The following is a 27,922-nucleotide window of genomic DNA, read 5'->3' on the forward strand; positions in this document are numbered from 1 at the left end:
TATATATATATATATATATATATATATATATATATATATATATATATATATTTAATCATTTGCATGGATTTCATAAAAACACTGATTCACTGGGTTTCGAATAATTACACTTAATATCAAAAAATGGATTTTAAAGATGTAAAAAAGTTTGAGACTTTTGGTTCTCCATGTTTTTTTACAGTTTAACTGAGATGTGTGCTAAAAAAACACATTCTAAGATTTTCCTCCCACTTTCTGCCTCCGACAACTCAGTGAATCCAGTAAGCTTCATATTGGTTGAAGGCGATGGTGCTGCTGCTGCAGACCTAATGACTGGCATGAATAACTTTGATGGCTGTTCCTCCCCAGCAGGTCTCCATTAAAGAAATGCTGGATGATGATTCAAGTTATTCATGGCGGTTTCTAAGTTATTCTTGTTCGGCGCATGCCTTGGTCACACCGTGCACTTCAATCAGTTTCAGTTTTGATTGTTGGATTTCATTTTTTGTTGTTGTTTTTTTTCCATGTATTTATTTGTTGCTTATCAGTAATTAAGTATTCTTTCTCATGTTCCTCGCTTTTGTTTCTTTCTTCTTTTTCCACCCCACCACCCCCCTCACATTCTGTTTGCATGGCCTCACCCTCTTTCTCTTCTGCCTGTGTTCATGCATGGGACGTGATGGGAAGAATTGGAACCACCGAGCTGTCACCCAAGTAGGCTTCAGTTTGATTGGAATATGATAATGCACAGTTTTGGGTTTTTACTTCATTCATGCACTCTTAAACAGTTTGGATAAACTTCTTCATTAGGCTTCAGAGATGGCATATGTTGCACACTTTACGTTACTCTTGCAGCAAATGTTTAGAAATTTGTGGCAAATCTGAGCTTGGCTGCATCCTGTTAATGGCTGTCAAAGCCGGTCGAGTCTCAAGACTTTCTTTCGTTCTTTTTTTTTTTTTAAATGTCAAATTTAATTTTTAATTGCATTATAAGATCTATGGGATTAAGTCTTTATATCAGCGGTTTTGGATTACTTATGACAAAGCCATTGTAATTAATTTAACTCATTCTAGCATTAAAGTTGCAGATGTTACTTCAGACCACAGTTTCATGAAATGGAGTTGAAAGTCATCTGAAGGCTTTTCTTTCTTTCCTGCCTAACTGGGTTGAACCTAACTACAAACTTTAATGTGTTCCATTTGGGTTTTAGTTGATAGAATAAAACTAAAATAGTGCACTATTTGTGAAGTTGAAGAAAAATGATGCGTCTTGTCCATTTTATTTAACAAAATGACACACATTTGGATTCAGTTTCACGAATCAATACTTTCATCGCAGTTATATCTATGGATCCACTTTCCAGTCTAGAGAATTTTACCTGCATTTATTTATTTATTTTTGCAAAAGTGCTCAAGTTCAGTCTGAACCATTCGACTGTAACGCTGTGTGTTTAGGCTTCTGAGGCCTAAACACACAGCGTATCAAATGTTTTGGCAGCCAGGTTTTCTTTCAGGATTAGCCTGCTATCCATCTTCCTATCAACACTGATCGGCATCCATAGTTCTCCTGAATAAAGATGATTTCAGATTGATGTGTAAAAATGAATTTTCTGCCACAAAGGTTATTTTGAATGGAGACCAAGAAGTTCATTATTGTTCTCATCTGAGTAAAAGCACCATCTTCCACGTTTGTCGTGTTCACTAGATGAGTTAAACGAGACTCTTACTGTTTTTTTTTCTTTATGCCACGTTTGCATAAAGACCAGATTTGTGAAGTTCAGAACTAATAGTTGTTCTGTCAACAGATTCTCCCACCTGAGCGGTAGATCTCTACAACTCCTCCACAGTTACCACAGACCTCTGATTTATCCTGATGGTCCATGTTTGTCAGTTTAAATGTGTTGATAGGTTAGCACCTGATCTGACTGGTGTGTTTATTGATCTTCATGACAAACCTTTATGGTATGAACAGAACAACTGTGTTTGTATTGTATCACCAATTGGCTCTGTTTATTAATTAAACTGAAGGCCATTGGTTGCACTGAATTATATTTAGGAGTAAAAAGTTAAAGGCTCTGAATGCAAATGCACACCAAAAAGATTTGAAAACCAGATATTATTTTCCTTCTGCTTCACAACTATACATTGTGTTGGCCTGTCACCTAAAATATCTGTATAATAAATTGAAGTTGCGGTTGTAAAGTGACATAATGTGGGAAAGTTAAAGGCATACCAATAGTTTGATAAGGTAATTTATATTTAATATGACGTGATAAGTAGCGAGAAGTCAAACGTCAATAGGAAATAAAAGACAAATAAAACTTTCTCCAGCAAAGGTGCCTCAGAAGTACGGCGGGTTTGAAGGCTGAAAAAGGCCAAATACCAGAAAATCTACGATAAATAAGCGAGTCATAAGTTCAAAGCAGTTTGAATCTCAGCAGGGGCTGATGAGACGCAGGTGGAAACAATAAATATAATCACAGGGACAGAAAAGTGCAGGAGCAAATCCAGATATAAAATCCACAGGGAGACTGCTGAAATAAAACAGAACTCGTAAGATAAACAAGGCGCAGAGGGGCCTAATGAATTGAAAAAGACACACTTAAACTGAGACTCTAACGTTTGCACTTCATGACAAGTGAAGCGAATAGCACCAGAAAAAGAGATGGCATCGCTTTGTTGGTGGAAATGCCATAAGAGAGAGAAAAAAAATAAAATCTGCTGATCCTAAGCAGATTTTTTCATGAACTTAGCAGTTGGTTTATCAAAGTGTATCTTATTTACTTATGAGATTTACTATGATTTGTTGTTCATTATGAAATCCAATTACTCTTTTGTAGAGCAGTATCAAGTTTATTTTTTGTCCTTTACTGCCGTAGTTCTGGTGTACCAGCAGCAGAGTGCCAGACAAACACGTGGAAAACTGAGCAAAAACAACAAAAAGAAGATGGAGACTGAAAAATAATTTCAAATAGACAAAGTAAATTAAAAAAAACTGTGCTTATGAAAATCCTTAATTTAGTGCAAATCAGTTTTATAGTTTAAAAACTGTTTAAATTGATTTTGTATCTTTTATAAATACCCTGTTTGCAAAAACATGGAAACCTCTGAAAAGAAATAAAGATATTTAAAAATGACTGAAAAATGAGCTGAAATCAAAAATTGTCAAGAGAAGTAGTTTTTGTAATGAGCTCAGCAGATGCGCAGATTCACCAGGTGTTTGCTAATTGCTGCTGCCGAGCTGAGTGGGTGAGATGTGGGGGAAACGAGCTCTGTGGGAAAGAAGCTGCAGCTCCAAGGACATACTTGAGGGAGCAAGCATTTAGGCACCCTGAAAGAATCAAAGCAACCCTCTAGGTATGTTTATTTTTATTTTTTATGAGGGAATAACATTTAAGGCTCAAAAAAAGTTGTATTTGTTTTCCATAATACACCCACTTTAAAAACTTGTTAGTTTAAATAAATATAAAGAATAAAACGTTGTCTGTCTATAGTGACTTTAAGTTAAAGTGTTTGGTAAAAGCTTAATAATTGCCCACAGCTAGCATTAGCCCTATGCTAGCTTGCTTAGCAGCTATAATGTTAATGCTATTCCAAGTAACGAAACACGTTTTCTGCTGTGAACTAAAGTCAATTCCACAACCCATTCACTTTAACATTATTACACAGCAACATTTCACCATCTTATAATTTTTTTTTTTATTCAGCCTACGAAAGAGGCTCAAGGAAGTCTCGTGGGGTCTTTTTTTTCCTCTTTTTTCCCCAAACTTTATTTGATGAGAATATACAAGGCCATCTTGAGCATGAAGAAGACACCCGCTGGCCCTCTGGGCTCACTTTTTGCCAGCAGCTTCAACACTGGCCTTCTTGATGCCCTGCACTTTCTTCATTCTGTTCTTGCGTTCCTTGCGCTGTTTCCTTGAGGTCTTCTTATTCTCATGCAGACCATGTCTGGCAAGTTTGTGTTTGGGCTCGTTCTCCTTGGCATAGTCTAAAGAGTCGTAGACCATAGCAAAGCCTGAAGCCAAAGACAAATACAACATAGGGGTGGTCTTGTACATCTTGGCAAGCTTCTCCCTGATTTCAGTCTTTGGGACTGTGGCCTTGCCAGGATGGAGGGCATCAACAACCATCTGCTTTCCTCTGAATCAGTCGGTTTGTCATAAACTCGGAGGTCCTGGCTGTTACTGTGTTGTTCATTTTGACGCCGGCCTCGCTCAGGGACGTAAAAGAGATGTCTCATGGGGGTCATTGTGTGTCTTAAAAAGGCTGTGACGTATGATGAGGCTCTTTCTATTGTCTTTGTTAGCCCAAAAAACTGGGTCGGCGTTCGTTTGAAACTGCGCAACTTATGTCCCAACGGTACCAACTCTGCATTTGGGTTTAATAAATAAATTAGCCCTATGCTAGCCGGAGCTGTCATCCTCCAAGTCAAGCAAAAGAAGATGACCTGGAAGATGACAAAGTGACAAAGTTTCAGAAAGAAAAAAACAAAACGCCTACAAACGGGTGATGCTGCAGAGGAGCAACTAATTAGATTATTCTGAACAGGATGTGAATAAATTATGAAAAACTTGTGGAAACTTCTTTCCTTTATTGGATTGGCCCCAAGGTCTTTGTGGTGCATAGCTGCTGTAATGCTCCGTCTGGTTTTTCTGAGTGCTATGAATAATCTATTTTTTCACCACAAAGTGAGAAGTTAATAATTTAGCCCTCACATTTGACACAAAGGGGATGTATTATGTAAAACGTTGATAGAGGTGTCAAATGCGTAACTTTTATTCTCATTGCATAAGATTGATCAACTTCGAGTAAACATGCTCTTTTTAATTAAAATATGAGGAGGGGATCAAAAGCAGGCATCTGGATCTATCTGTAAAAAACAGATTGCCATACACTGTTTATATAGACACATGCCATTCTTTTGTTACTGTCTGACACTTAAGCTGCAGTATATAACTTTTATAAATAATTTTTTTAAACATATTTGTTAAAGCTGTTATATCCTGACAGTATAGTATGAGACAGATAATCTATGAGAAAATAAAGCTCCTCTTCCATGTGGTCCTACTGCCATCTGCAGAAATGCACTGCTCTGTCAGAAACCAGTCAGAGCCAGGAGGAGGGGCTTGGCGCTATCAATCACCCTCGTGTATGTTCTTAAAATCAGACAAATGTTATCCTGCTTTAGGTCATCGAAATAATTTGTATTTGCTAAAAGGCAGAATAAATAATGAGAAGCATTTTTGAACAATGTTTAGTGTCATCTTAAAATTCTGAATTTACAAACACTTAGCTTACTGTCCATTTAAACAAACAGGGAACACTCTTAATAGTTTTATTGACAACAGCTGAGTTAAATGGAGGCACAACTTTGGATGTACTTCAATGCAACGGCTCAAACACACTGATACCAAGGGAATATATGTAAAAAAAACAAACAATTCAGGCAAGTTTTCTAAAACAGAGTTGTGGACTTCTTCAAGTTTAAAAATTCTGCTTTTATCTGTTCACAGAATTATATGCAAGAATAGCCTCAGTGTGGGAATGTCTAACTACCATACCGTTCAGGAAACGAGCAAAAGGCCTTTTTAAGATGCTTATTGAAGCTGGTAAGAGAGAGAGCAATTATCCACACTAAAACCAATCCATGTATTAGGCTAAAAGGCCACTCAGGGAGAAAGAAGCTATTATTACAATAGGAACATAAAAAGCAAGATTGCATCTTGTAAGTGAACTTGGAGACAAAGACCATAACTTTTGGGGACATGTCCTCTGGTCTATGAAACTAAAATTAAAGTGTTTGCCCATAAAGGCCATCATTGCGTTTGGAGGAACAATGAGGAAACTTGCAAACTTGGGAAACGTCCATCAACAGTGAAGAATAGCTGTAGCAGCATTGTGTTGTGTAACTTTTTCTTTTGCTATAGGAGAGACTGCTGCACAAAGTAGATTGCACCATTAGGACATAACATTATTCCAAAATTATTGAAGAAACCTCTCAAAACCTCCACTAGAAAGTCATAGCTAAGGCATAACAAGTTTTGGTCCAAAAGCACGGTGACCCCAAACGTACCACCAAACGAGTTACAATGAGGCTTTCGGATAAAAAAGTCAATGTTTAGTAGTGGACATTACAAGTGTCTGATCTAAAGGCTGAAAAGTGATTTCATACAAGCTGAAGTTTAGGTGTCTGATTGGCATCTCTGACAGATCAAGTGACAGCCAACACAGCAGTTGTACTCGCATTGCAGACCACAGCACTTTAGCTAAATCAATACCCAGATAGTGCACAGACACACACATAAAGAATACCAACAGCACTGCAGAGCAGACTGATGGGATTGCAGTTGTCGCTTTGAATCAGTGAGCGGGCGTTTCAGGTTGCAGCTAAGCTGAGTAGACATTTAGCCTTTGGTTAGAGCTGCTTAGAGTTGTAAAGTTTTATCACGTTGTAGGAGAAAGCTTTTGCAATCAAATCTTAATGATTATTTTTTTTTTGTTTTTTTTTTATTTATTATGCGCTTGTTGATGCTAATAAAACATTTAGGGAGTGTTTTGCTTTTATATAGTGGCTACTCTGAAAAGCTTTCAAATGATATTTTATGTTCATATTTGCTGTAGGTTTTACTTCAATATTCAGATGTTAAAAAAATCTGTGAATCGGATAACGTAGGCCGCTTAATTTTATTTTGACATGCGCCAGTGGTCTGTCATCCTGTTAAAAAGGAAAGCAAGAGAAGAAACTACAGATCGCATTTTGCCTTGTATTCAAAATATAGAGAAATGTTTTTGACCAGCAGCATAATCAAATCCAAGTCAAAATACATAGGTTGCTGCAAATGAGCAAGAGTGAAAGTGAAAAACAACAAAAAAAGAAAAATCTTTAGTCCTTATCCAGCTTTTAAAATGTAGAATTTTTTAAGTTTATGCTGTAGTAATGAAACTAAAAAGAATGTTACAAAGCAATGTAAAAAGTAAAGAATTGAGTCAAAATGTATAATAATTGAGAGATTTATTTTCCTGACAAAAACAGATATTTTTTATTGACACTTTTGAGCACAAAGATGAATAAAAGAAAAAAACAACAACTTTTGCATATTTGGAAAAAAAACAAACTCTACTGAGAATCTCCCATTGCTCTTATCTGACATGTTTCCTGTTTGGCTTTTCTTCCAGGGGATCAGCAGTCTGTTCAGCTCTCTTAAGGTTGTCCGGCTCCTCCGTTTGGGCCGGGTCGCCCGCAAACTGGACCACTACATCGAATACGGGGCGGCCGTCCTGGTGCTGCTGGTCTGTGTTTTTGGACTGGCGGCACACTGGTTGGCCTGCATCTGGTATGTCTGCATGTTTGTCCCACATCAACAAAACATTACATAACGCTTTTTCGCTCCGCAATATTGCAGCGCATTGATTGCAGAGCCATTTCATATAAAAGAGGTCAGTGGTGAAGCTGATCTGCACATTAATTATATATTTTTTGTAAACATGCTTGCTTTCACTCATCAAACCAGAATCTCAAAGGCTAAAGAGTTATTACACTTTGAGGAGAGTTATTATTTTACTCATTAATATGCAGATTTATGGAGATGGGTCTCCAAAATCTAATCAGATCATCGACGCAGCAGGGGCGCTATAGAGTGTAATGGCGGCATTAAGTTGCCATCATGTGTTGTATTTGATTTATTGTGCTAATGAGAAGATCTACAAACATACTGATACACAGATTTATTACTTTGTCTATTTATTGCTCCTCCCACACAGAAAAGCTGTTGTGAATAATGTACTAATCTTTTCTGCAGATGTCTTTTATTTGTGCTTTTTTTTTCTTCTTCTTTCGATTACACACTTGTTACAAATGTTCATTCACTGTCAGTTTCACTCGGAGGCTCCGAGCGGCGCGGTTTGCATCAACTGTCGGTCCAGACAGCATAATCAGACCTGAATAAATGTACCTGATGGTGCTCCAAAACCAGACAGCGATACCAGTAAAAATAGCTCCTCTGTGGTTTCAGTGGTTGCCATGGTCACACACGCGGAGTCGCGTCGGCGACTCGAGAAAAGTTTAACCGTCGTCAACCGGGATGACAGCAGCCTCTGCAGGAGCTGGCTTCCTGCTCGCTGCCTGTCATTTTCTCTTACGCAGAAAACAATAGAGGTGGCTGAAGTGTTAGTTTTACTCTGGGGCTGGAAAAACAAAAGCATATTCTTGCTCCCAAATAAGAACACTGGAGATTTTTGTTTTATTGTTGCATAAAAAGCCCAAAAATATTTTCTAAAGCGTTGAATAAAGGAAATCGGGCAAAAAGGAAACGTGTAAACATTGTCTCATCCAGTTCTGTTCATTTATATTCTGGAGAGTAAAAAAAAGAGGGCCTGGTATTTTCATATGCAAATAGCTAACTCAGACAGGTGCTGCTGATGATGAATTGTTTTTTCAATGCACCCTGGATTCTGTCAGCACTTACAGTGAATTACTCACTAAAATTCTTTCATAAAAACCACATAAACCCTTACGAGTTACAAATAAAATGTCTCAAAATGCAACAGCTGTCGTTTGCTTGGGATTCCTGTTTTAACATTGTTTTTTATTCTTTTGGCACAAATTTTTCTTCATCTCTTTTTCTATGGCATTTATTGTATTTTTTTACTATTTGTACTTTTTATCCTAACTTAAGGTCTTTTTTGGTTTTCATCTCTGTGTAGTCAATCTGTGCAGTGTTAATTGTGTTCTTGTGTATTTCTATTTTTAGGGAGTTTTCTTTTGTGGTTATTTATTAATCATGTCAATTAGTTTGTGATCGGAATGGTTTTCTATCATTTTTTTTCTCAATTGTGTATCAAAGTTATTACTCTTTTTTTCTCCACACTATTCGTCTTCCTTTCAAAAAGCTTTTTTCTTCCTGATCATTTTACATGATAAACAAGTAGCTTCATTTTGTCAAACTACAATGTATAATAGACAGTTTTGTTGAGTTCAAACAATTCAGACTTTGTGATAAGACTAATCAAGTCCTACAGATAGTCAGGGGATGACAAGGGTTTTGTGAAATGTTTTTCAGTGTGGATTCACATTTTTCTTTTCTTTAGTATGCGCACAAAAGCAAAGGAGTAAAGAACAAACCAGAGTCTTTGTAAGCTAAAAGTGTTTTTATAAAAATCAAACATTTTGAAATGTTTTCCAGGCTTAGTGAATTGAAGTCAAACCTGCAGTGGAATGCATATCTAATTACATTTATTAATTGCATAAAAGTGTGTAACTTTTGTAAAAAATACGTTTTTACATATTCGTTGAAACTGTGACTGTGCCGTGACCGTATGGTATGAGACAAATAATATGTAGAAAAAAATGAAGCGCCTCTGCCTAGTCTCATGCTAACTTGAAACAACCAATCAGAGCCAGTAGGCGGATCTTAGCGCTGTCAATCACCACTCCTTATGGCTCTCCTTCCCCCCGGCCCTCTGTTACACTGCATCTAGAGATTGATCTTTTCACAGATTATCTGTCTCATACTGTCACGACATGACAGTTTTAGCAAATACATATGATTTTTTTTTTTATGTGAAAGTTACATACTGCGCATTTATATGATTGTGTACTTTAATACAAACATGTTCGCATGCTCAACTTTGTATCTCAGGAGAATATTTTTATCATCTTGTCTATTTCAAAAACGATTATCCAGACTGGTGACATCTACAGAGTTACTCAAAATGTTGAGTAAAATTAAATAAAAATGTCATCCATGTTGTAAAATAATGGCCTAACAGAATAGCAAATAAAAGATTCCCAATGATCTGACAGGATATGAAGGACATCAAGAGGTGAATTATAATAATGCAGGATGGTGACTGGCACATGTGTGCAGTGTGATAAATTACCCTCGTCCAGGGATCTGTACTACAAAGCAGGATTAGTGGTTTAGTTCAGGATTCTCATGCTCCACAAAGCTGGTTCACTTCTTAAATAAGTTTGTTACCATGGTAACTGATGTTGGTAAGCTAACCTGCTGTAAGCAGATTAGAGTTTTTAGTTTGAAGAGATGCATTATTACACCAACGAAAACTTCAAAATGTATGTAAACTTGAGCTCTAAGACCTGAGATGAGATAAAACTGTTGGAAGAAATGTTTAAAGAGAACTCTTTAATGTTACGCCCAATGACAGACAGTACAGGACGAAGGGCATGTATATGATGATAAAATGTAGTTTTTAGTTATAAGAAACTTGAGACTTGACTTGAACTTGACACTCAGAGTTGAGATGGAGTTGCATTACTGCTCATTCCTCTTTGGAGGTGAAGACTCCAAAGGTTGTTTCTTTTTTTTTGTCTTAATAGCTTTTATCCTGGTAAAATAAAATAAAGGTTTTTTAAAAAAAGGAAAAATCTAGAAGTCGATGCTAAATTTATTAGAAGCATCTAAAGTAAAATATTTACAAGCCATTTATCCATTACAAATTGTAGAGCAGTATCATAAAGCACTTAATTCTTACCAAACCGCTTTATCTTAGCTTTATCATGTTATATCATGTCCTTGTCTTGGTTTTGTTTTAAATTTTTCTTTTGTCATTGTCACATGTTTAACTTGACTTTAGAGACAGAAAATAATCTCAGATGTTTAATTTGTTTTAGCTTTACACTTTGTCTGTGCTTCTTCGTTGTGATTGGGTCACAGATTCCAAATCTAGATTAAAAGTGTGGCTGTTAGATATGTTTTAAGTAAAAAGTTGCATATATGCACATAAAGATGCAGAAGAGGCACTTTGACCTTTCCAGAAGGCGTTGCTTTGGGAGCTTCACAAACAAGTGTTTCAGTGAGGACATCTAACCTTTAGCACATTTACATAAGAGTCCTGTGTGGACGTCAGCTTAGTTTTTGTTTAAATAAAGGTTTCATTATTTCCTTGGCCTTCTGGGGCGGTTGCATTTTTACCCTCTCTTCATTCCGACTACACAAAACTGGGTCATTGGGATTTTTATTTTCATAGTAATTTAAATTTGATTCTTTAAAGTCTCAAGATGATCTGGAAATTTTTAGTGTGTTTACTTGAGTTGTAAGATGCACTGTTGGAAATAACTTTTTTCTTTAAGAATAATGTTTACTTTCTCTTCGGCCTTTATTGATACTTTTACTTGAACCTAAGTAGATCCCGTAACCTCTATCCACTAGAGCTCTTCACCGCTGTGCCTTATAACATAAAAACAACATTATGAAACACTATAATTAAAAAACTGTATCATTATTTAACCTCAGGTATAGCATTGGAGACTACGAGGTGATTGATGAAGAAACCAACGTTGTCCGCATGGACAGCTGGCTCTACATCCTGGCTGAGGCGATGGGCAGGCCCTATCGCTTCAACACCACCGGTTCGGGGAAGTGGGAGGGCGGGCCCAACAAAGACTCGGTTTACATCACCTCCCTGTACTTCACCATGACCAGTCTGACCAGCATTGGCTTCGGCAACATCGCTCCGACGACGGACGGGGAGAAAATCTTCGCTGTGGCCATGATGATGATCGGATGTGAGTGGAATGCGTCCTTTCTAGCGAGGCAGATGTGTTATGCTTTTAAAAGCCACAATGTTGACGTGTGATGAAGTAAATTATGAATGGAGCCATCAAAGTTTAGAAAACAGAATGCTAACAGATGAGTAGCAGTGCGGTCCATTATGCTGTTCAGTTTGAACATCTTACAATTTATGGTGACAACTACCTATCATTAAAATCTCAGAATAACCAACCTATATCTAAACATCCTTAAAAAGTCTTAAGTTTTAATTTTATGTATCTAAAATTAAGGCTTTAAATGTCTTAAATTTCAGGTCTTACGATTTATTCTATGCAGTTTATTTTTGTCGCTGTGCTATTGTGTCAGGCAGAAGTTTGAGTTGCGCGCAGACATATTCATTGTGCTCTGTGACTTGAAGTGGTTGATGCTACTGCTAACTAGCTGCTAATACAATTTTATAGCCAGCTAGCTTTTTTCCATCAATCATGGGCTAGTGTTAATTTATCGCCAGTTGGATGGACGACATTCATCGTCGCCACTGGCTCAGTTTTGTTGCCAACCCGTACAATGTTATGTGCAAAAGAGCTTAGCACTACTACTACGTAAAATATACAGTTTTCTATTGTGCATATCTGTGATGATACAGGTCTTAAATTTCATTCATAGTGGTCTTAAATAGTCTTAAATTTGAGTTGGTGAAGCCTGCAGAAACCTCCGTCATATTGTTGGACTCCTGTTCTTCCTGAGCTTTAAACGAGGATGCCCTTCCCCCAACAAACGTTCGATTGTCTCTGCTATTGATAAAATGAACGACTTGAAGTCTGATAACTATTGCAGCTGAAGTTATGTAACAGCTTCTTGAAGATATATAACTGAATCCCGGCTTTTATGTCAACGGAAGCACAAATTTAACATCATACAGAGAAAACTCTAATGAATTCCACCCCTTAGTTTCCTTTTCAATCTCATCAGCGCTGCTGTCAGCTCCATTCAGTCTGATTTAATACAATGACATAAAGTAAAGTGACATTTCACTCATTATCTCAGTCTGCTGTGTGATAACATGTTAAAATATTTAGATTTTCTAGCACATGCTTTCTGTTATCCTTCCTGAAAATGGTAGGCCCGAAATGGTAAGACGCTAACATAGCAAACTTTAGAGCAAATTCATTAGTTTACAGTGCCTTGTAAAAGTATTTACACCCATTAAACTTTTGTCACACTGCAACCACAAACTTCAGGGTTCTTTATGGGGTAATAGAGAACACAAAGCAGCTCATAATTGTGAAAAAAGGAAAAACGGCAAATTCAGTTTTCTGAAAAGTGTGGCATTCATTTGTATCCACTCCCCCCTTAACTTTGATACCCCAAACCAAACACACGTTTTGGAATAAGTGTGAAATGTTGCATAAAGGTTACAACATCCTGATTGAGTGAAATATGGCAGTGGCAATCTTGGGAGAAAACCTGGCCAGAGGTCAAGCTCTCAGGAGTACAGTGGCCTTAAACACACAGACAATAACAGACAGTGGAATAATTTAAATCAAAGCATTTTCAGGTGTTATAATGGTCCAGTCAAAACCCGGACCTGAATTCAAAAGAGAATCTGTGACCAGATTTGAAAACTGAAGTTCACAGATGCTTTCCATCCAATCTGACAGAGCATGAGCTCTTCTGGAAAGAATAATGGACACAAACAAAAGACTAAAATATTTGTTTGAGGAGAACAAATGATGAATATAAATAAATGACTTGGCTTTAAAACGTTTTTAAACTAGGTACATGTATCACTTTATATTCCTGTTCAAAAAGGTTTGAAGTTTTAAAGTGACAACAATTCAGAGAAGCTCAAGGCGTAGGATTTTTTTCTGCACATCAATATACACTCACTGCAGTAGTCTGATGGATAGCACTAATCTTGTTGTCGTGTTGCTCTTCATCCGTACGCTTTGAGCGGAGGTATATCTTGCCAAACAAGACTTCCATTGACTCCACTGTCAATACTAATAAAACAATTGAGCAGGTTTGAAACCTCATCACATCATATGCAGTTGCATAACTTCTTGTAGACATGAAGTCGAACAGAGCAGCTCGATATGGGCTAATGTTCTGTTAGCGTGTAGCAAATATTTAACATGATGCAGAGAGAGCTTTGATGAATTCTTAAATGTACTTTTTAGGTGTTTTTAATGTGTGAATAAAACAGAAAAGCTTTTTATTGAAGGAGGAAATCCAAGGAAACTTGTGTTGGTGTGTAAACATTATCTACATATTAAAACATGGTGGTGGCAGCACCAGGCTGTAGAGATTATTTTCTTCAGCAGGGATGTGGGTACTTGTTGGAGACTGAAAAACATTTAATACTGGGTGAAGATTCACCATCCAGCAGCCCTAAACGTATGTCTTTAGCTATAATTGAAAGGGTTAGAATGGCCTGGTCATTCTAATTCAATAGAGAATTTATAGTAGGATTTGAGGAAATGCTGAAAACTAGGTGTGTCCCGATCCGATATTAAGATCAGAAATCGGATCGGCCAAAATACAAGTATCGAACCGTGTCAGCCCCAGCATTTCTATGTGACTTGATCAAGTCTTTTCTAACAATCCACTCTACAAAGTAAGTAATAAAATTTGTGCTTATAATGTATTGGGCCAATATCAGTATTGACTAATTGTCAAAGCTGCAATATCTGTATCGCATCGGAAATTAAAAGTTTTATTGGGACACATCTAGTTGAAACGACTACAGCAAATTGTGAAAAAGTTCAAAGGGTGTGAATAAGTACATTTGCTTTTTTTCCTCATCCAGTGTTGTTCAGAGTTCTTTTTATGCTGCAATTACTGGACTGGAAGTTAATATCTGCTAACAGGGGCTGGAAATCTTCTTTCTTTCCACCGTTATTAACGAGGATCTCTCCTTTTGGAGCTCATAAAACCGCGTACAGCACGGTGCCATTACTGCACACAGAGAGCTACCTCGCAGCAATAACTGACGCCGCCAGATCAATTTAGCACTGCGCTCCCTCCGATCCCACTGCAATCACCCCTCACCTCCGCTGTACTTTTGTCAGCTACAGTCTCAACACTGCACACACACACACACGCCCCGTCCCTTCACCCTCCGTTCCCCTCCTTCTACTTTCACTCCGATTTGCCTGTTAGGGTTTATGAACGCTCTCCTTAGGGGAAATAACCCGGTAAAAAAAACCCCCTCATTTTCAGACCCATCTTTGTCTCAAATTTTCATTGTGAGAGACAAATCACCTTAAATCTCTCAAAACCAGACCGCCTCGGGAGGATTCTGTTGTAGATGCAATCTAGTCTACTCCGTGGCTGTTCTCCATGAAATATGGATGCGCTGATTCTTGCTATTTTTACCAGCGGCATCGGATCGGCGCTGGCAGCAGAGGATCACAGCGTGGGGAGGGATTTTAGGGTGGCATGGGAAACAGTAAGTGGGGGTTGAGGGGGGTGAGGGGGAGTTGTACTGTACATTTGTCCTGTTTCCATAGCAACTGGTGGCCCCCGGGGCTGGAGTTTCTATCAACTATGCTTTAACTACCTTCAAATGAGCCAGCTGTTTGATGGCATTCAGGGAAGTTGTGTGCGGCAGGAAGTACAGGAGGATGTTGCCAGCTAGATGAAGCTCCTCTGTGTGCAGCGAGAGATCAAGTTTCTTTTGTAACAACATTTCCTGCCTTCTCTCCAAAAGACGTGCAGTCGTCCCCGAAGTCTCGCTAAATGGAGTTAAAGCTGCAAAGAACTGTTTTAGGTCTGAAAACCTGTGATAACATGTCTCTTCAGCTGAGAGATTGTGATGGTTCCCCCCATTAAAGGAGTCATGAGCTGTTTTTAATTAGCATTATTCCCCCGTGCGGCTTTTTTCACCTCTTTGATTGAGAGCGAAATAAACAAAGGTGCATTGGTGCGTGCGTAGGCTACTGTCATCGTCATCGTATGATAATTGAAATGTTTGGCTGGCATGTTTCCCTCTCCGTCCCTTCAAGCAGGGCTAATTAGGGCTGCATTGCCAAGAGAGCACTGCTCACACAGAGCAGACATCTGATAGCTTTGATCCACACGCGCCAGCTGTTGCCACCTCTGATCTGCTGCTTGACTCTTTCCTTTCGCCTTCCTTGATGATGGAAGAAACAAGTTTGATTCTTGCGTCGACTTGTGATGTGGGACGCAACGTCCTGGAAGCAGCTTACAGTATCTGGAACTGAAGCTGAAACAGTAGGTTTTCCCCTTTGGCAAAAGGTCTTTGATTATATTTGGGCCCAGTTATGATTAATGCTCTGTAATTTCCCAACGGATTAATTTAAGCGTTCACGGCATAAAATAATATTCGGTCTGGAGGCATATTTGGTCCTGATAAGGCACATAAATATGAGGTGTTCATGCCCCTATAAACTTTTTCACATTTTGACATGCTACAAATACAAACTTTGCTGGATTTTAATAGGATTTTATGTGTTAGATGAACACAGAATAGTGCATAAATGTGAGGTGGAGCAAGTCTCTTCCTTCTTAGGAAGGAAGAGACTGCTCTGTGAAGACCTCAAACTTTTGTTGGAGAATATTTGTAAAAAAAAAACAGCATAAAGAAGAACAAGGAGCACAGCAGACAAGTCAGAGAGAAAGTTAGATTAAACATTAATGTAACGTTTGTACATCTCAGAACTTTGGTCAGTCCATCATATGGATCTGTAAACCTACTAAGCAATGCCTGTCAGTCTAAGCTGACGCGTTCTGTCAGGAGAGCATGAACTGGAGAAGCAGGAGGTGCATGCTGTACCAAGAACCACTGGAGGAATTAACATGGAAACCTCCAAAGAAGATGAGAGAGCAACTTCCTCCTTTGCAAAATGTAAACAAAAATGAAGTGACGTCAGATTGTAGGATTCCTCTTTTGTTTTTGGTAAAAGGCCACGAGCCATTTTTCCCCACTAGTGCTACACACACAGTTTGTTTTGGTTGTTATTTACCCAGGATGCCCTGGGTTTGCTTCCTGTTTTTGGAATTGTCTCCAGTCCGCTTAGCATTCACATATGCCTTCCTACCACGTCAAAATCGTGATCCTCTGTTCTTAGGAGGACCAGAGTTTGCTTTTTTGATCGGATTGAACATTCACACTTCCTCCAACAAATCAGTCTTTCTACTCAAGCAAACTAGAGTTCAATTAAAACAAACTAAACGGGGCTGGTGTGAAAGGACATTTCAGCACAGTAATATCCTCTAAGCTTATAGGCAGATGTAAATCTTATATAGAATCAGTAGTATAAAAACTGATGATTACAGTTGTTTTCCATCCAATCTGACTGAGCCTAAGCTGTTTTATATACAATGGGCTAAAAAGTGGTGTCTATATATGCAAAGCTTGTGCAGATGTTACCATAAAACACTTCCAGGTGTAATCGGAGAGTGAGGTGGTTCTTCAAAATGCAAGCTGCACTTTCCAGATTTTTTCTTTTAACAAAGAATTTTGAAAACCGTGCATCGTTTTATTTCCACTTCACATTATAATGCACTGTCTTGCGTCTGTCACATAAAATCCCAATAAAATACTTTGAAGTTTGTGATTCAAAATGTGAAAAGGCTCAAGAGGTGTGAATACTTTTTGCAAGGCACTGAAAATGGCAGAGTCTTTTAGAGCTGTAGCCATCAGCGCAGAACAATGAAACCTTCATGGACGAGTGGCCAGACTGAGGCCATTCCTCATTAATAGGAATTTGCCAAAAGGATCTTGAATTATTCACAGACCAAGAAACAGAAAATCTTCAGGTTTAATGGAACAGATTACAAGAGACTCTGATCAGGATTTTAATCTCTTCATAGCTCTGGCTTTATTAAAACTTTTCATCTTCAGCCTTGAAGTAAACAAGAAATATATGTAAAAAATGAGAAGCTAATTCTTTTTATTTGGTTAAGCAAGGAAATTTTAAAATAAAGATGTGAGGTTTGTTTGAAGCTTCAGGCTTGAAAGCCAATATGTTGCACTGAATGTGAATGGGCTTTACAAGTGAAGATATCAAACTCTTCCTCAGGGGGCTGCTTTACATGTTTTATAAATGACGTGAGCAGCTAAACATGTCAGCACGGAGTCAAATGTGGATGGCTAATTTTGACTGAAAGTCTCACACACTGAGGGGAAGTTTGGCTTTTGACAAGTCAATAACTTGAAGTATAGCTAAAATAAAACCCAAGTGGGGTCACGAGGAAAGAAAGTCTGAAGAGGTCTGAAGTCAAAGTGAGCATCACTGGAGGAATCTAAAAATAGTAACGCGCTGATGCTCCTCATCCAGCCTATCCGAGACCGAATGTTTCTGCTTAAGGATACATAAAGAAACCCTCCAAGACAGTTTGATGCTGCTGTTGTTGCCAAAGTTTCCCCTGAAGAAGCATAATGCAAAAGGTCTCGATCTTGAAGAAGCATAAAAACCCTTTCATCTGCAGTGTATTTATTGATCGGGAAAAGTTTTTTTATGTTTTATTTTTTCTCCCAGAGAATGTTCGGCTTTGTATGAGTAACTTTCTTCTAGGTCGTGTTGAAGCTTGAGATTCAAAAACACAAGAAAAGTTTTTTGGAGTCTCTGGGCATTAAGAGGGAGTTATCTTTCCTCTTTCACCTTTAAAATGGGATTTTTTTATAAACTGAACAATTCATTAAATAAAAGCCAACAATAAAAACAGAAACCCTGCTGCAGGTTTTCTCACTTCTGTGTGTCACAGTTTAAACAACCGACTTTCACATCCTTCAATTGTTATAACAAAAACATGTTTTCATAAATTCAGCTTTTTTATATAAAGATTATTATATATTTAGCAATACGTTTACTCGATTTTTGTTTTGACAACAATTAACCGTGTTAAAGACGTAGAGAATTTATTTTAACAAATAAACCAGCAAGTATCAGTTTAAAATAAAAATTGTCAATAAATTGTATCATTCATAAAGTTGTTATATGTTAATTAAAACATATATTACCAAAACAAACTTAAAATAAAAGAGTAGAACAATATTTTTCAGTAAATACTGTCATGTAAATACTCTGTGTTTCTACAGCCCTTCTTTACGCCACCATCTTTGGTAACGTGACAACCATCTTCCAGCAGATGTATGCCAACACTAATCGCTACCATGAGATGCTCAACAGTGTCCGGGACTTCCTTAAACTCTATCAGGTCCCCAAAGGCTTGAGTGAAAGAGTTATGGACTATATCGCCTCTACCTGGTCCATGTCACGGGGCATAGACACCGAAAAGGTACTTTCTTCTGTTTCTTTGTCCATTAGTTTAAAATATGTGAGCTAAAATAGTGGAATCATGTCTTTTGGAGACTGTATTATTCTTCAGAAATCAAATAAGATGCAATATGTGGGAGATTTTTTCTGATAAAAATGCCACATGCAAGTGCTTAACTCTGAGAAAATAGTGTGAAATTAATATAGCTCCTTGTTTGATAATGATTTAAATAGTTTGAAGTGTGGATAAAACAAATGAATCTCATCATTTGTCATCGGTTGAACTCTAGTCTTCTTATTGACAGATCAGCTTTGCAGGATTGTCACGAAATACTTTCATGAATCCAATCTGTGCACATCCAGTGAAATGGAAATCTTTCTGGCTGCTTGCAGGTCATATCTTTGGGTTAATGTGTCTTTTGGGCAAAGTAGGTTTGAACACTCTTTCAGCTTCAGAGTGATGCATATTCACCCAGAAAATAACGTTCAGTCTTTCTTTTTATTTCTTGAATGTGAATCGTGTCCAAAATACATAGTCAGTTTTCTCTTGAGGTAATTCCTGCTTTCCTGTTTCTGCTCCAACTTCTCACCAAAAGAAATCACAGCAGTCTAACAAAGTCCCTGTGGATTTTCATTATATATTTTTTAACTAGCAAGCTAAAACATGAATATAAGGAATAATTACTAAATTTTTGTCTGTGCATCCGTGACATGTGTGTGGCTTTGATCCAATTTATCCCATACACCACAGTGTAATTGGGAAATAAAAGTTGTTTTGTTCAATGTCATCTTTTCAGCTGAAAAGTTAACAGCAGCGAACAGGAAAGGTAAACAGACTAGAATCTAAAACAGCTTTTTAAATGTTTTATTGTTGCATTTTTTTCATTTACTTAGTCAAAAAACTACATTTGATGTTAATTGCAAGAATTTAATAAGCATTCGGAGGCACATTTAACCTAGCCAGATGAGTTGAGTCTAATGAACATTCTCCAAGCGTGAGGAACCAGTGATTTTTGCCAGGAGCTTGCACAGTCTGCCTTAATTTGTTCCTCTCCCAAATTGCAGTAATCCATGTGGGATGAGCTCTAAATTAATATTCTCGATTAAACCAGAAGAAGAAACCATTAGCAATCTTGTTAATACACCCCTCAGTTTTTATGTGGATTTAATAAATTTGACATCAAGTCTTGAACACGTGTCTGCAGCAATGGATTGTTGTTATTTCTGACTTTAAAGCTTTTTGGTCGTCAAAGGCGTAGCATGCTTTGTTTTAGTGTTATTTTTATATATAGATATCAAGGGCCCATTAAGAGAGAGACTTACTTGTGTGTACTTGAGATTATTCTCCTACTGTATGACCAACGTGTGGTTGAGTTTAGGATCAAGACAATAATGGTCACACATTCTTCAGGATTGTTTGTTACAGAGCAGAATTGAGGGCTCTATGAGTTGCAACAAATCATCCTGGTCCTGAGGAAGCAAATAAACTGTCAGTCTACATGATATTATCTATGGCAAGTAAATTAGCACAATTACCATTCAATATAATACTTATCAGACAGATAAAAGAGACAAAAGAAGCTCCCAGATGAACATGGTTCTACAAATCCAAAAGAGCTTCACACTGGATATTTACCACAGGAATTTATTTTAGTTGTCAAAAGAAAAGAAATGCCCCAACCAGCACAGTGAGCAACTTCCCATTTCTTTTATGAGCCATGATGAAAGAGACGGAAGGGTTAATTTATTGATCTCCATCCAGCAATTAATCAGGAGACTGCAGAAAGCGCTAACATTGATTAAGAAATTGTTCGGCCTGGTGGGAGAGGGGTTAACCACCATGTTTGAGGAAGAAATATGGACAGGAAAAAGATCCAATAAGCAATCACTTGACCATTTGTTGAGCTCTCTATCAGAGCTCATGTTGTTTACTGGTGAAAGTAGGAGCGTATCCAGATGTACAAGGTGAAGGTATTCCATCAAAACGGCTTTGGAGTTTCATGAGTAAGACTAATTGAAAAGAAGGTGTTTAATTTACTAAAGTCTGGACTCAGGAGTAATGGAAAAGGATCATTGGGTCTTGGGGGCGGCTTTATCCGGTTTCGTAGCGATTGATGTGTCTGGATGAGAAAAACGGTGGATGAAGTGACCATTCCTGTCAGCTGCTCATCAATTACGGCCTGACCACCACCAGCAAGAAAGGAAAGTGAAGTTTCCTGCCCAGGGACACAACGACTGAGACGGATGAAGCAGAGTTTGAACTGGCAAACCACCAGTTAAAGGAGGATTATGTTGCTCAATGAAATATGAGTTGGTTATATTAGTGAGACACAGTCGGGTACATACAAAGGTGACACTTTTTATGAGGTTTATTGTATAACGTTCAGCCCATCTCTGAATTATGGACACAACGGTGCTCACTACAATCTTCAGTAGCTCTGAAAATCTTCTGACACCAACGACGTCAGGAGTTTTAGTAAAAAAGAGAAGAAAAAAAAAACACCTTTAGAGAGTTCACAGATTTGTGCCCTTCATCAGATGTTTCTTGTGTGACACCTTGGTAATCAGGCACCTTTTTATAGACCATCCGCTGGGACTGACCCATCTGATATTAATTTGCACTAATTGGCAGGGTTGCTTTCTAATTGCTGATAGATTTCCACTGGTGTCATGACTTTCCATTCATTCCCTTTCGCACCGCCGTTTCTTCATGTGTTCAATACTTTTCACCCCATGTCATTCCATTTAATTACACATCATTTATTGGTGCAGTTTAATTTCCTTGTGTGTGTGTGGACTGCCTGGGTTGTTGCAGACATCTGGGGAGAATTTCAGGTCAGATGCACCTTCAGAAAATTGGAAATGTTTTATACTTTTTTTCTCTTACCAGCTATTTAATTGAAGTATTTTTGTTCATATTGATCCCGCCCATGCAGTTTGTAGAAATGTGAATTAAAAAGCATGCACACAACTGTAAACTTTAATGTTACTTTTTGAAATTATTTGTGTTGTTCAAACACAAATAATTAACATTTTCCATAAGGACAATGCATAACGTTTTTATGCCTTTATTTGCTATGTTTGATATTGCTGTCTTTTTGAAATGTTTATTTATGAGGCAAAATGAGCTTTAACTGGTTAATTTGGGTGTGTTTATATCTAACTTAATTGATGACTGACATTTTGAATGGAATAAATTATAAACCATTCTGCTCACTGAAAATGTGCAAACCAATTTTTTTTTCCAAGAAACTCGCTATTTCCTTACCATCATCTAAAATGTTATCAAATGAGCATATCTTCTCTTTTTAACGGCTCACATTTACATCTAGCTTTTCAGCTGAATGCAGATGATGGTAAAATGAGCTGAGTGTTTGGAAATTAGGCATTTAAAGCTGTAAACGGCTCATTTGGACTGTAGCCACTCAGTTGATTTGAAGCCAGAAAGTGTTTATTGCATGTAATCAAAATCCACTTGTCTTAAGTCCAATCATTTGACTTTTTCATTTGAAATTAGAAGCAAAACTTTAACCACGTAGATTTTTACCAACAATATTTCTGTGTAACTTAATGATTGATTTGAAATCAAATACAAACTAAAAACCTTTTGTGTCCCTGTGGTCTTTTTTTTTTTTTTCCTCTGAGTTTGTGTTTTTTTTCCTCTGGCCGCGCTAACGGCGCTAAAAATGGCACATAATCTCTCTCTGTTTGGCATTCATCTTCAAAGAGATTTGTTTAAAAGGAAGGGCCGTGCGACAGCCTGGCATCCCATTGATGAGGTGTATGTGAACAACATGATGCCACTCTGTGACACTCGGCATGCAGGCAAATAGACGCTGAGCTGATTGCGACCTTCACGCTTCCCTTTTGTGAAACTGGAATATAAGTGCTTAAGTCATCCTGACTCAAGCCGTAGCTGACTTTGTGAAATGAATCCAAACACAGTCAGATTTATTGGCATCCCTTGTGAGGTGAATGGAAAGAAAATAATACATCAAAGTAAAAGAAGCATCAATATTGAGAAATAAACTGGTTTTATTAGCATTTTATGAAGAAATTGCGTATCCAAAATGATTTAAAGTACAGTCACACTTAATGAATTAGGTTATGTGTTCTGATTAGGTTCATTTGTCAGATTAAATTAAGTATCAAGCTCATATTTCAGTGCTAAAAAGCTTCTTTTTAGTAGTCTGATGTTATAGAGTATCATATTTTAATTAGCTGAAGAAAAAGATAATCACAATTAACAAAAAAAGGCTTGGAAATATCACTGCGTGTATAATTAACCTATATAATGTGTTTCACTTGGTGAATTGAGATAAATTAATCTTCCAATAATAGTGAAGTTTGCAGAGATGCACCTGCATATTATAGTTCTCCATAATAACCATTTGATTCTTTCTGCATGCAGAAAGCGATGCCATAAAAACACTTTTTATCCTACCAGTCAACTTGTAGTTTGCTGAACGCTTTGGACAGATGAGACTAAGATTGAGCTTTTCAGCAATAAAAAAAATAAATGGACAAATCATTGTATAGAAGAGGAGTTAAGAGAAGACCCGGTATTCTGGACCAACCTGTGAGATTGTGCACAAAGCAACATTTCTGCTAAGTATTTCACCATGTTTGCAATCGGTCCCATTCAATTTGACTGTCATTATCTGAAAATGATTTTGTTTTTCAGTGGCCTTTAATTAGTTTTGAGTTTACAGATATTAACACTTGTTGCCCTGCAGCATCAATAACGGCAACTGATTTTCCATTTGCAACACTAATGTAATATTAAGATTAACTCAGTTATTTTTAATCTTTAACATTTAAGCGATATTCCTCCTTGGAGGCAAAGTACAAATGAATTTGGAATGACAAGAAAGAGTAATTGACAGAGATGTGTATCCTCTTTAACTTCCAACTGCCTTTCTCCCCTTTTCTTCGGTTCTAGGTGTTGCAGATTTGTCCAAAGGACATGAGAGCAGACATTTGTGTTCACCTGAACCGCAAAGTTTTCAAAGAGCATCCAGCTTTCCGACTGGCCAGCGACGGGTGCCTCAGGGCTCTGGCTATGGAGTTTCAGACGATCCACTGCGCTCCTGGTGACTTGATCTACCACGCTGGCGAAAGTGTGGACAGCCTGTGTTTTGTGGTGTCTGGTTCCTTGGAAGTCATTCAGGATGATGAGGTGGTGGCTATTTTAGGTGAGCCTTCAAAGAACTCTTGACTGTGAAGAAAGAAAGAAAACAGGTTTGATGAAAATTACATAACCAACTTTAATTGTTTGCTCTCAAAACGGTACTTTCAATGGACTTGGAGCTCGTATGTGCCAAGTTAAAATGAAAATTAAAATCTTCGACTTCAAATTGTGTAACTTGGTAAAATGGTTAATTTAAAGCCAATGAATTGAATTGAAACTGACAAAATCTGACGTTTCTGGCCAGCCATGACCACAATACCCAACATGGCTACCTTCCTATACCTAAAAAAGGAATATATTGATTGCTTTTCTGATGGGTTGCAACTAAAGTGAATCGCAAGTTATTTTAGTAAACATAAATTTAGTGTTTGAAAGGGCAAAATCCAGAAAAACTCATTAACATGTGTTGCTAATCATAATTAGCTAATACAACATATTTTTTTTACTTTAAATTGGACTATAGCCAAGTTTTGCTTAATGTTAAGTCATAATCCAAGTTTTCTTAAAACAAATTAGGGACATCTAGTGATGCTTTCATAACTACTTACTAGCTTACATGTGCAATGGAGTACATTATGCCAAGTGAAATAATTTATTTTTTCTTGACATCTAAAAAGAGATCATTTTACAAAGTGGTGCATATGCTTTGATTTAACTCAATCTCATTAAATTGTTTCTTTCTAAGGCTTTGATGAAGATAGTGTTTGTATTATTTATCTTAGAAGCTCATTAGCTTAAAAAACCTGTCAGCAATGATGCAAAACAATTGTCTTCTACAGTTTTTCATGATTACAAGAAAACATTTTTGTAGCAACGTTCCTAATCTTGCTTTTCTGGTTTTGTGCAGCAGCACTTTGTAAACTGTCACAGACTGCAGCGAAAACTGAGCTGCTCCAGGATCACTTTCTGCTGAGTGATGATTCAGGATTTGGACTAGAATTTGTTTGCTCCAGTCTGATACACAATCCTCTCTGCTGCACTTTGTGACCAATCTGACATTTTCAGTCTCAACAACAGTCAGTCTCATTACTTATTCTGGATCCATAGGCACTTTTTACAAAGATTTATCCCAATGAATGCATGAAGTGTAGAGGCAAAGGAGCAGAGAAAGATGCTAATGGCTTCAATTCCGTACAATTTAATATAGTTATGCCATTACTGCAAAGTTTTCTTTGGAAACTGTCGACAGATTGGGTTTCTGAAGACAAAGATGAGGAATACTTCTTCCTCAGAGACATTGCTGTAGGATTTTTTCACTCATTTTGAGCTGAACGCCACAATCAAGAACTCCTTATACGGTTAGGATCGATACCGGTGTCACACACTCCTGACAGTGACATGTCCTGGACGCATGGCTGGGTCCAGTTTGTATTGATTTTCCTAGACGGCTTTGCCAATTTGTAGCTGGTTTGATATTATCTGTGAAATAAGGATCTTGAGGCGTCTAAATCAGTGGCTGCTCAACATTAACAAATGAAGAGGATTAAAAATGTGGACCTTCATTCACATGGGTAAGCGTTCCTCGTTAACCAACCAGAGTTATTCTCAAAAACAATATACGGTGTAGCTCTTCATGCTGACATTTGTAAACAAATATCAGAGGATATTCCTGGTATCAGAGAGGATTAGTCACGAGGAGCCAATATATCTTTTTCCTGGTCAAAACATAATGTTGAATCATGCTGAAATGATGCCTCTTGTTTTTCACTCCCCATATGGTCATGTTGAGCCTTTTAACTCATAATAGTTCTGAGCATGAGTCACAACTGGCAGCAGAGTGAGCACATATTCATTTAACTTCTCTATTAAATCAACCTTTATAAAAGAGACTAATCTATAATTCATAGTCATTTCCAGCATTAATAAATAACTTACTTGATCTCATTATTGAGCAGCTGAAGGCCTGTTATCAGAGCAATCCACAACTTGCTTTATTTTAAAATAATATGAAGCCTGAGACTTTCTAGTTCTTTTAAGATTTCATTTTATAAAAGTCATGTTTTTATAAATTAAAACAAAAGAGAAATCTGTTTTATTAAGGCTCAGTCATGTATTGAGTTAAGTGTTTGAGTGAATGCAGCCATTTGAGCAGCGCATGTTTACACAGATTATATGAATCTGAAAAAACAAACAAATCGTTTGCCATATTGTTGTCTACAGTAAATGTCATGTTGGTGCAGCAGGTACAATTTATTGGAAATGATGTGTTGATCTATGAAAAAAAAAAGGTAAGCTGCTCATAAACCGTCTTTAAAGAGCCGCTTTCATGCGTTGACTAAAAATGTGTTTAGACGTCCTTCAACATGCAGTAAAGTTGTAACCTTAAAAATAGGAATAGATAAAATAGGAATCAAGTCTGACTGTATATAAGCAAAAATATGATAGATGAAATGTAATTCAGTGATAAAGCTGCGCATTCAGCCTCATTTACTCTGAAACTCCTAAATGGATACGTCATTTGCTGACATTTCTGGTATTTAACTTGTAGCCAGGACAGAAAATATACTTGAGAAATTTAACTTTTTAAACCAGTTAACTCCAGAAAAAAAATCAGCAGATTCAGTAAGGTTAATAAATTACTTTTTAGGAAAAAGAGGATAACGTTTGAGTTATTCACTTTCAAAATGTAACAAGACACACCACAAGTTAAAACAGACCAACAAAAAGCAAATGGATAGGATTTTTTAAAGCATAAACCTGAAATCAGAGGGCGACGCTTCAACCTAAATTTGTTCTCATGAAAGATAAACTGCATATCCAACTTCTAAAACATTCCTTAAATATGTTCATACTGTAATTCATCCTTTTTTATATCCATCAGACATGCTTTTGTCTTTGCTAAACCACGTTTCAATGTAACTTTACTGTTTAAAATGTGTCCCCTCTCTGCAGGTAAAGGAGATGTATTTGGCGACGTTTTCTGGAAGGAGGTGACTCTGGCTCAGGCCTGCGCCAACGTCAGAGCGCTGACCTACTGCGACCTGCACGTCATTAAGCGTGACGCCCTGCAGAAGGTCCTGGAGTTCTACACGGCGTTCGCCAACCACTTCTCCAGGAACCTGCTGCTCACTTACAACCTGAGAAAGAGGGTGAGTGACCCTGCAGACGCCAACACGAGCAAAACACTCATCCGTTGCTTTATTTGGATTATTCAGGTCCAGCTGATTTCCAAAAGCAAGCTGTATGGACTCTAAAAATGCAAAATTATACAAAAAGCTTTTTCAAACAACCATTTTGCGTCTTTGTGCACCAGCTAAACTTGATCAATTCTAAAATTATTCATCCCTCTGACATTTTTTTCTTCTAATTGGAAGTAATGATAACATTTTGGAGTGGCCAGAGTATTGACTTGAATTTGGTGGAGAATCTGTGAAGGGAACTAAACATTAGGGTGATGGCTCAGAGGCTTTCCTCAAAGACTTGGAGCTCATTGTCAGAAATAACTTCTCAAATTACCAATAGAAACATCCAAAAAGCTTCTCATTTAATAAAGGAAGGATATGATTTATTGCTGAAAACCCCAAATTATATTTTTCTTCTAAACATTTTAAAGGGCATAAATAATTTTTGACTTTGTTTTATTATGCAATTCCTGCTGGGATCTGACCTCTTGCTTGAAAGATCAAAGAAAAATAATTTAAAATGTAAATCTCCCAGAGAGTAAAGGGGAAGAGAGAAGTACAGCTCCATAGTCTCACAAATTTGTTGTAATATTGTAATATCACGGTATGCTTTATGCATACTGTGAAGAACTGTCTGGACTACGACAAGTACTATTTCACTATGTAAGCTCCATACATTGAGGCTCTCTGTCCATGTAATCTATCCAGTGCCAAAAGTTTTACAAGCCAAGCAAGTGGTCAAGCCATTAAGCAGCTTCAACTAAGTTGTTTTAATGCCATGTATGCAGAGACCGCCCAGAAGCAACTTTTTAAAATAAAACCTTGTTGAGATGTAAATACTGTCTTGTAGCTGAATCGTCATTAACTCCGTTT

The 27,922-nt window shown here is 37.4% G+C and overlaps 1 protein-coding gene and 1 pseudogene across 1 annotated transcript in view; one reads left to right on the forward strand and one right to left on the reverse strand.

Annotated features, from left to right (window-relative positions):
• LOC106959365 (potassium voltage-gated channel subfamily H member 1-like) overlaps nt 1-27,922 on the forward strand; it is a 47,740-nt gene that overhangs the window by 9,562 nt on the left and 10,256 nt on the right. Inside the window, exons 5-9 of the mRNA XM_015051905.1 lie at nt 7,159-7,316; nt 11,235-11,506; nt 18,559-18,758; nt 23,679-23,931; nt 26,820-27,016. Of these exons, the coding sequence (XP_014907391.1) occupies nt 7,159-7,316; nt 11,235-11,506; nt 18,559-18,758; nt 23,679-23,931; nt 26,820-27,016 (1,080 nt within the window). The remainder of the gene's footprint in view (nt 1-7,158; nt 7,317-11,234; nt 11,507-18,558; nt 18,759-23,678; nt 23,932-26,819; nt 27,017-27,922) is intronic.
• Nucleotides 3,727-4,202, reverse strand: LOC106959366 (40S ribosomal protein S24-like; annotated as a pseudogene).

This window comes from Poecilia latipinna, unplaced genomic scaffold, assembly GCF_001443285.1.
Source record: "Poecilia latipinna isolate Pla-1442-1.1 unplaced genomic scaffold, P_latipinna-1.0 Scaffold1073, whole genome shotgun sequence".
NCBI classification, from domain to species: domain Eukaryota; kingdom Metazoa; phylum Chordata; class Actinopteri; order Cyprinodontiformes; family Poeciliidae; genus Poecilia; species Poecilia latipinna.